This window comes from Alternaria triticimaculans (assembly GCF_023758025.1).
Source record: "Alternaria triticimaculans strain BMP 0046 chromosome Unknown scaffold_17, whole genome shotgun sequence".
NCBI classification, from domain to species: domain Eukaryota; kingdom Fungi; phylum Ascomycota; class Dothideomycetes; order Pleosporales; family Pleosporaceae; genus Alternaria; species Alternaria triticimaculans.
This window is the reverse complement of record NW_026055974.1, coordinates 602,259-611,344: the sequence shown is the minus strand read 5'-3', so window position 1 is coordinate 611,344 and position 9,086 is coordinate 602,259. Positions and strand designations below refer to the sequence as shown.

Here is a 9,086-nt window from a genome sequence, read left to right as displayed (position 1 = left end):
AATCCATTGCGAAACTTTTGAAACGAAAGAATTAATGCCGTGTGCAGAAGCGTTCATTGCCAGTAATTGGGCACATCATCCGTATAGAGCCATTAGTACGACCCTGCATTGCTGGAAATAAAGATTGGAACATGATATTGCGAAAGGTTGATGTGAAAGGCAAGAGCGATGCATCCGCTGTTGAGCGCTAGCAGTCTCGCTCACACATCTCCACGGTATGTCTTGTACGTCTCCTTAAACGTCCCATGGAACCCAAAGCTCATCGGCCCCGCCATCTCAGCTCTTCCCATCTCCGTCAAGTCCTTCGCGTTGAGCACGAGAAGGTAGCTCTTCTCCGCATAGCCGTCCAAGACCACACTCAACAGTATGCCATCGTCTTCTTCCACACCTTCAGGGTCAACGATGAAGATCGCTTCGCCAGGCGTATGACCATCAACTTCCCAGTAGATAGCTTCCTGAGTCTTGTTGTCGAACTTGACGAGGCCATCGAAGAACGAAGACCTGAGACGGTCTGCACATCCATATGTGTAGCGATGGCGCTTGGTCAGATATGCAGGGTTGAGCGTGGGCAACTCCATCGACTTGAACTTGTCGGCCTGGAAGAGAAGCTCGGCGGGCATCGCGGTAAGAACACCAGCGTTGACGCTTGGAAGGCGGAACTGCGCCTGCATCGGAAGACACGGCCTGCGCTTCTCACCCTCATAGTCAGGCGTGTCGATGGAAGAGATGATGTTGTCGTAGTAGAAGCGCTTGACAATGTCCAGGTTCTCGAACATGCTGAGCTCGGTGACGATGTCGGTCTTGCTAGGGTCAGAAGCTGATGGCTCTTCCCAGGCGTTGATGCTGTGGAAGCAGAAGAAAGGCATGCTTTCGTACGTTGCTACAAGCCCCTTGCCTTCGCGGCGGTCGACAACGTACCATGTTGCTTTAGAGTTGGGGTCAAAGGGCGCAATAGAGTCGACGACGTTCTTGTGGTACATAAGCGAAACGCCACCCCATGTAATGTGACTGTTCCAGACGCAGAGGATGACGTAGTTCTCGGTCAAGAACAGCGAGTGGATGTATGCAGGTGTACCATGGAAGGTAGCGAGTATATCTGTCTCGCCGGACGCTGCCGAGACACGGAAGATGCGGTAGGTACCCTTGTATCCAAAGTCGAGATTGAAGTTGTACATGTCACCAGTCTGGGGGTCAGACTTGGCGTGGGCGGCAGAGAAAGGCCCTTTCAACTCCGGGTGAAGGAATTCTTGACGTGCATAACCGCGCGGCTCCAACGTCTCTGGGTCGATTTCCTTGATGGCACTAGAATCTGTTCGGGCGTGCAGAGTCTCAACGCCACTGGTGTGACCGTTGGTCGTCGGTTTCGCGCCTTTGGTAAGCTTGTCACTTCCAGCCATATTGATGGAGAGCGTAACACCGACATTGCGCTCATTCTGTGATGCCTGGAACATGCTCATGACCTTCAGACGTGGAAGTACAAAGTCAGTGTATGCCTCACGTGCATCTCGTACAGTCAGGACTTACCTTCCAGAAGAAGCTCTCGCATGGATCACGCTTTGCAGCAAACGTGGTACTATCCAATTTTCCGGTCGTACGAACAATCTCAAGGTACTCATCCACTGTGCGTCGCGAACGGTATGTAACCTTCGCCGGGCCGTCCGCGTCGGGAAAGTCAATCTGGAAACGATGGACACATGAGAATCCATCAAACCAATGTCTTGCTGCCCAGATCTTGCCATCGTTTGTCTTCGCCTTGTAGCCGAGTGGACCCGTCCGATACAATACACCTGCAGCATGCCGTGGGATCGTGCCTTTGACGATGAGCTCCACGGGCTCGTGTTCTTCGTAATCCGTGTCGAAGCCCGCCGTGTTGGGCCAGACATCTGTTGTTGCGACGACCATGTTGACGTTCAGTTGACCAATTATACGGCGCGTAATATGTGGTGACCCCGCAGCAAGGTGCCTCAATATGCCGTAGGCTAGAGATGTGCGTCGCGTGAGGTAGAGATGGGCCAATCGTATAGCTTGGAGAGTGGCAATGGTACGAGTCAGACAAGCGTCGACAGAAGAATATGATGAGTCGGGTGGATTGAAGCCTTGATGAATGAAGCCAAAGCTACAAGAGTATAGTAATCATTATTCGGACCTGTCCAGAGATATAAAAGCGATTCGGATCCCTGCATCGTACACATGTTGGACGGCCAGACCTGTGGACAATCGGGTCATGCCTTCCGCACGTATCGTCAAGCGGTGGTATCGCAGTCCGTTCCCCATAGCAATGTTACACAGCAGCCGTGCCCTCGGAGGGTCTGAACGATTGGGAAAGCTTATGGCTGGGGTTGAAAACGTCGATTGGTTACCCTCTCTTGACAATGTGGAGAGGAGGGCGAATAAGGCTCCGAGGTTTTTGCTTTCGGCCGTAAGGCGCACCCTCCAAGAAAAGGTTAGATATTATTGGAGACGCACCCTGCATCCAATATCCAGGTCTTGACTGACTCCATCACTCATGAAACTATTATCTGCTGTATTATCCCTCTCTTATCTTGGTGCTTTCCAAACCAATGCGAGGTTTGATGGATTCATGTTCAGGCCTCCGGTTAGTGGTATGGTCAGAGCGACTATGCTGTACCAAAAGGGCAGAAAATACGATGAACGCGCGCAGTCAAAGTGTCATTGCGCAGACGTCTGTAAGACTCGTGCCGTGCTGACGACAGGAGCACTTCGTTGCATGTGAATGATCCATGGATCGCTCAAGATGTACGCTAACACCAACGCGGCACTAGCGCTCAGCCCTACGGCGGGCTTTCAAGTTGCATCATCAACTTGACTTAACATTGTCTTTCACCCGAAGCACATCTCTAGCGCCACGACGACTACTGTTATCGCACAAGCATCGACTCCTCATTATACCGCAGATATTACTTCCCAATTACATGGACCGCTAGCGGCTTCCAATCGCTACCAGCCGGTCTTCGCGCGAAAACCCCACTTCGATTTATCGACTCGCACCCTCCGTCAACGTGTAAACCTGAGCATCGACTATACGATCACGAACGTTACGATGGGGGCCATACTATCTCTTCCGTTCACGATCCTGAATCTTCTGCTGCCGTTTACGCGATCTGGCACACCTCTGTCGCAAGATCTTCTGCACACAGCTGTACTTTGCGGAACATTATATTTCGCTCCACAAATCGGCGAATGGTACAATGCGCAACGGCAAGCAGCAGAGGCGGGCGATGCTCAAAGAGAGAATAACGAAGGCATAAATCGCCCGGTTGAACAAGGGATCGGGAACCCAGCAGGCGGACAGAGAGATGAGCGTGAACAAGCACCACTAGACGAGCGGTTGGTCCTCCAAGACGATGGCGTAGAAGCCGCACGACCGCCACGGGCACCTACACCACCACAGCACCAAGACCAGCTCCAAGCCCTGTTCGGAGACGTCCCTCAGCCACAACATCGCCAGCCAAATACTCAAGCACAAGAAGCCCAGCTACCCGACGATGCCTTCGCACCCGGCCCCGCAAACCCCCCACCACAAAACGCGAACCGTCCCCCGCCAACGCAACGCGTAGTCGGCACCAAGAAAGCCAAATCGCTCGCACGCAAAGACCAACAACGCGCATACAACGAATGGCTACGTTCAGAAGCCGAGATGCGCCGTCTACAAGAAGCAGAAGGCCGCGAAGAGCGCGAGGCGACTGCGGCAGCGGAAAAAGCCCGGCGAGCGGCTGTCGAAGAGGAGATTCGCGAGCGCGCAAGACTGGAGCGAGAGGAGAGGAAGGCAGAGGAGAAAAAGGAGGCTGAGATGGAAGCTGCACGACGGGAGAGGGTTGTCGCCTTTGTAAGGAATACAATGAAGGAGAGGGGTGCCGTGGATTTGGTCGACGCAGCGTACGCGGAGGGTAAAGATAGGGTTTGGGTCGAGAGATTGATCCGCGCAAGTGGGCTTATGCAGCAACTACAAAATGAGGGGGGTCATATCATGATCACAGGCCACGACTGGCTTGTAAGGATCGACGAGGAGGTTATGGTCAAGGCTTATGCTGAAGCTGAGCAACTTGGAGATAAGAACAATGGTAAAGTCGGCTTCGAAGAGTTTGGAGCCATATTAGAGAGGGCTGTGTTAGGGCGGGCGGCAGCATAGACATGTACATAAAAAGTGCAGATGAGATACCCATAGATGAATTTGGATGTACTGAAGTTCATCGAAGATCTACACGACTTCCGCCATTGTGTTGTACATGAAGTGGCATTTCACAGCTACACGATGCCTTCCAACAGCGGGTCCGGCCTCCTCTCGTCTGTCGGTGGCCGTCAACATCACCTCGCACGCAGCAACTGCTCATCTGAACGTGGTATCGTATTGTCCATTTTTGTCATGCAACCATGAAAGAGGTCTTAATCGCCTAGGAAAGCCATGCCATGCATAAGATCCCTCATTCTGTCCGATCAAAAAACGACCAGAACAGCCATTCGAAAGAACTCCTCCCAGAGACACCATGCACACCCATACACAGAACGCACGCCTTTATCGGTTGGACTTGGCGACACGCTCGAGCTCATCCTTCTTCTTGATGGCGTACGAGTTGCTGCTACCCTTGGCAGCGTTGATCAGCTCCTCAGCAAGGCACTCAGCAATGCTCTTGACGTTGCGGAAAGAGGCCTCACGGGCACCGATGGTGAGGAGGGAGATACCCTGGTTGACACGGCGGAGGGGAGAGACATCGACGGCCTGGCGACGGACGGTACCGGCGGAACCGATACGGGTGGAGTCTTCACGGGGACCGCAGTTGACGATGGCATCGACGGCGACCTGGATGGGGTTCTGGTCGGTCATGATGTGGATCTGCAATTGTCAGCCGTCTCCCGACGCGCATTTTATGCCATCTTCGCGACTCCGAAACCTGGCAGATTGTAGACGTACGATCTCGAAAGCGTGAGCGACGATGCGCACAGCCATGAGCTTCTTTCCGTTGTTACGGCCGTTCATCATGAGCGAGTTGGTGAGACGCTCAATGATGGGGCACTGGGCCTTCCTGAACCGCTTGACGGCATATCGGCCGGCGGAGTGTGAGATGTAGACAGGCGAGCGGATCTGGATGTAGTCGCTGCGGCTTCAGTTAGCCGAAGGTCTCGCAGCGTAATACAAAGTATCCAATGCCACCATTGTCCTTTATACGGGTGTGCGGCGCGATATCGTGGGGGAAACGTACGTCAATGAGATGTCGCGGACCTCGACCTCCTCGTAGGACCACTGCGAAAAGTCAGAATCGTGCGTGTGAGCGGAAGTTGTAATAAGCCTGCCTTGTTGAACAGCTTTACGCTGCCCTGCTCGTCGGTGACATCCTTGGGGAGGATGGCAATGCCGGTGGGGTTCTCGACCTCGATTTCTCCGTTGTCAGACATGGTTGCGGTTGTCGGTGTGGAAGGGAGAAAGAGGGTTGGGCGTCAAAGTTCGTAGTCGCTGTCGCAAGAGATAATCCAGGTGTTCGAGTGCGATCAATTTCGACGTTCGCTTGAACCGCCAATCGTGCGCTAGCGGGGCTTGGCGGAAGTGTGCACGCCGGGGCCCGCCCATCTCGTCTCTTGAACACCACGCGAAGAAAATGGTCCATTGCTCTAACCAACCAGTGTATCTCTTACAAAAATGAATTTGTGTTCAAAAAAGACGTTGGTCACAAGCACGAACAGCCATTGACATCCACAGCAACTTCAGCCCAGAACACCAGACAAAGTTGAACATGTCAATACTCAATTACAATATCGTAAGAACTAGCAAGAAGCAAAACTGTGGTATATAACGCAGTCGTTGCTTGTGCAAAACATCTATGCAGACAGACAACGCCGGGAAAGTTCAAATGCAGCAATAGCCTCCAACGCCATGCAATGCCGCTAAGCGCAAGGTAAAGTCGCAACAGGAAATCAATGGTATCACGACTCTCGCTGCACCCTAGTCAGCACGGCAATCACCAGCCACCTCCACAGCGTCCAATCTCGATCGTTCATCTTCGTATCCGCGATACACTTCGCACCCGAGTCACAGGCGCACTAATGTCTCTGCGGTCCTTTACACCTTCGACCATCTGCTTCATCGGCGTTCCGTGACCAGCGGCCATGCTTCTAGCACGTCCTCTGCGCTCGCGGATCGCTGCGAGTGCGGCTTCCCGGTCGATGCCTAGCTTGTTGAGTGACAGTTCACCCAGAACAGGGGTCTGTGCATTGGCTGCAGCGTGGGCTACAGTCGAAGGAGTCATAGGCCCACGGCCAGCCTTGAACGCTGGAGTGGCAGGGGAGAAGTGGAGGGGGATGGTAGTTGTTGTGGTAATAGTGCGAGTGAGATAGGGCGTTGTAGGCCCAGTGGGCTCCCTGTCGGGCGTCGGTGGTGACATGTCCTCGTCCTCGCTGTCGTCGTCGACGGCGTCTTCGTGGATGCTGATGTCTACAGCCTTACTCTCCCTGCGGGTAGGAAGAACGAAGTCGACTCTCGATGCAGGACGGGACTGTGGCAAAGATATGTTGGCAGGAGCGACCGCGTCGGGCGCTGGTGCATCGATCATCTCGACTACAGGTGATGGCTCTGCATGTGTGGCGATGTCTGCTGACGGACGAGACTTCATAGGTGATGGCACAGAGCGGAAGGTTCCTGTGTCTGGAGAGAAGGCGACAACGGTCTCAGGCTCCTCGGACTCTGTCTTGACTACAGTATCCTCAGGCGGTGTGATGGGACGCTCGTTCTCCACAGACTCTTGCTTGATCACTACACCTTCCATGACATCGTCTCCGTGGTTGCTGGCTGGGGGCGTAGAGATGGGTAGCGAGACCTTGATGCGCTGCATCTCGGCTTCGAGGGAGTCATCGTGGACGTAGTGCTTTCCCCTGTTCTCAGCGATGCGGCAAGAGCAGCACTGGAACTGGCACTCCATCTTCATGAAGTCGATCTGCTCCTCGGCACGCTCGCGAGCACGTCTCTCTGCTGCCAGCTCCTGCTGAATGAAGCGCAGATCAACAGCGTTCTTCTTTGGCGACACGTTTTCCTTGTCGTCGTCCTCGCGTGCGAGGTTGCGTGGCTTGCGTGGTGATCGAACAGGTGATGCGAATTCATCGGTCTCTTCCGCGTCAGCCGATGGAAGCGGTATCTGGCCTTCCGCAGCGATGCGCAGAACCTCCTCTTCTTTCAAGCTCGTCTTAAGAGCGTCCCGCTCGCCCTCGACAAGACCAAGCTTCTCTTTCAGTGTCTGCACTTCTTCGTTCAGCCGGTTGCTAACGCTTTCAATCTCCATCTGCAAGCTGTACACCTCGTTCTTGTACTTGGCGGCTTCATCGGTCTTGAACTTGACATCTGACTCGGCCCGCTGTAAGCTACGCTGGACGCTCTGAATCTTGGCCTGGAGTTGTGGTATCATTGCGGAGCATCGGAGCTTCTCGTTGTTGGCCGCTATGTACTCCGTCTTGCAGTGTCTGTATTTGCCCTCATAAGACTTGGCTCGCGATGCTGCTTCCGTCTGGAACATGTTAATAGGTGGAACTGTGTAGAAGAGCATGATGTACTTACATATTTGGCGTCCATACTCTTCCACCTCTCTTCGTTCTCCTGGAAAGCCTTCGCCCACTTGTCGATGGCAGCTTTGCTCTCATGGACTCTCTTCTCAAATCTTTCCTTGGTAACGGCGTTTGCAAGTGATTCCTTTGTCTGCTCAAGTTCGTGCTTCAGCTCGTCGATGCGCACGTCGCGTCGGCTCGACGACAACTCATGGTCGCGCTCCTTCTTGGCATGTTCCTTCTCGATCTTGTTCAACTTCTCCGCGTGTCGTATCCTCTCCTTGTCCAGCAACTCCTTGAAGCGCTTGCATGCTTCCCGTGGGTCCTTAACCTCGAGGTTCTCGAACATGCCTGTGAGGGCTGTGACGGAAACATCGGAATCGGTTCGGCGGTGTGTGTGTCGTAGGGGCGAGTGGGGGCGGAGGTTGGGTGTCGAGGGCGAGAGGACTGGCGATGAGCCCCTGGAGTCGCCATACGGAGATCTTGAGCCAGCAGCGCGGTCGGGACTGGCTGGGAAGATGGGCATCCCAGGCGAGAAGGGTGCCTTGTTTGGCGACAGAGGCGGAGGCGGATCCATCTGGACCGGGGATTCTTTGAGGCGCGCCAACTTGACGGTTTGGGGGGTTATGTATGTTGTCGAAGGGTAGCACCTGCTGTGAGTTTGGTTGTTCAACTTTGGTAGTCTAAGGAAGTTGTGCAGCACGTCTATGTAATATGTGGTGGTGCGAGCTCAGACGGTGAGCGGTAAACAGCACTAGCCGCCCACGCGACGCTACTTCCCTGCCATAGCAACGCGAAGACGCACGGACTATCGATCCGCGAACCCCACGTCATGTTCTCTGAGCAATCCGACAAGCCGGGATTGTACCCTGTCAATCAGAAACGGCCACGCAGCTTTCGAAAAAATTACTTTCATGGTCGTGCATCGCTTGGTAAATGAGTGGATTCAGTAGGTTTTCTAGATACCAGGGCAAACTCCAAAACCCAAAACATTACCCAAATGTCAACACGTGGAACAAAGGAAATTGATACAGGCGTACGAGTACAGGCCAACCCTAGCGTTTGCTGCTGCATCACCGACTTCAGTCCATGGGACCGAGTCACCAGTTTCATCTCCATGAGACTCAGGTACCAACTCCAGCGAACGCTGCATATCCTCCTGTCTGTTGAGCAGGCGTGACATACATGTCCGGGGTCGCGGAGGACGTAATAGCGCTGGTGATCATGGTAGTAGGTGCCGCTGGGTAATCTAGTGTGGAGTAAGCATTTGAGATTCGACAATGAGAATGAAGGGGAATAAATACCGAGCTGCTCAGTACCCGTGGAGATCTCGGAAGCAGGTACCCCAGGCGATGCCGGGTAATCAGTAGCTACAGGCTGAACTGCCGAGTACATTGTAGTCATGCTCCCTGACGCTGGCGGAAGAGAGGTAGCTGGGACGTAGACGCTTGGCGTAGAACTGACAATTGGAGTAGGTGCTACGACTGAGGTTGAAGATGGCGTTGGCTCAAGAGGGGTACCTGAAGAAGCCGTGGGATAGC

General features: G+C 53.8%; 4 protein-coding genes across 4 annotated transcripts; 1 reads left to right on the top strand and 3 right to left on the bottom strand.

Annotated features, from left to right (window-relative positions):
- Positions 1-200: 200 nt before the first annotated feature.
- J4E78_008980 (uncharacterized protein) lies at positions 201-1,902 on the bottom strand (the record flags this gene model as incomplete). Its single annotated transcript, XM_049369578.1, has 2 exons — positions 201-1,460; positions 1,525-1,902. 2 exons carry the CDS (start codon positions 1,900-1,902, stop codon positions 201-203), a joined length of 1,638 nt encoding a protein of 545 aa, XP_049218902.1.
- Positions 1,903-3,061: 1,159 nt separating this feature from the next.
- On the top strand, positions 3,062-4,150 carry J4E78_008979 (uncharacterized protein; the record flags this gene model as incomplete). The annotated part of the gene is made up of 1 exon (XM_049369577.1): positions 3,062-4,150. The coding sequence occupies one exon, from the start codon at positions 3,062-3,064 to the stop codon at positions 4,148-4,150; it is 1,089 nt and encodes a 362-aa protein (XP_049218901.1).
- Positions 4,151-4,534: 384 nt separating this feature from the next.
- Positions 4,535-5,412, bottom strand: RPS5 (ribosomal protein S5; the record flags this gene model as incomplete). The annotated part of the gene is made up of 4 exons (XM_049369576.1): positions 4,535-4,852; positions 4,931-5,114; positions 5,220-5,260; positions 5,329-5,412. 4 exons carry the CDS (start codon positions 5,410-5,412, stop codon positions 4,535-4,537), a joined length of 627 nt encoding a protein of 208 aa, XP_049218900.1.
- Positions 5,413-6,008: 596 nt separating this feature from the next.
- Positions 6,009-8,122, bottom strand: J4E78_008977 (uncharacterized protein; the record flags this gene model as incomplete). The annotated part of the gene is made up of 2 exons (XM_049369575.1): positions 6,009-7,508; positions 7,559-8,122. 2 exons carry the CDS (start codon positions 8,120-8,122, stop codon positions 6,009-6,011), a joined length of 2,064 nt encoding a protein of 687 aa, XP_049218899.1.
- Positions 8,123-9,086: the final 964 nt, after the last annotated feature.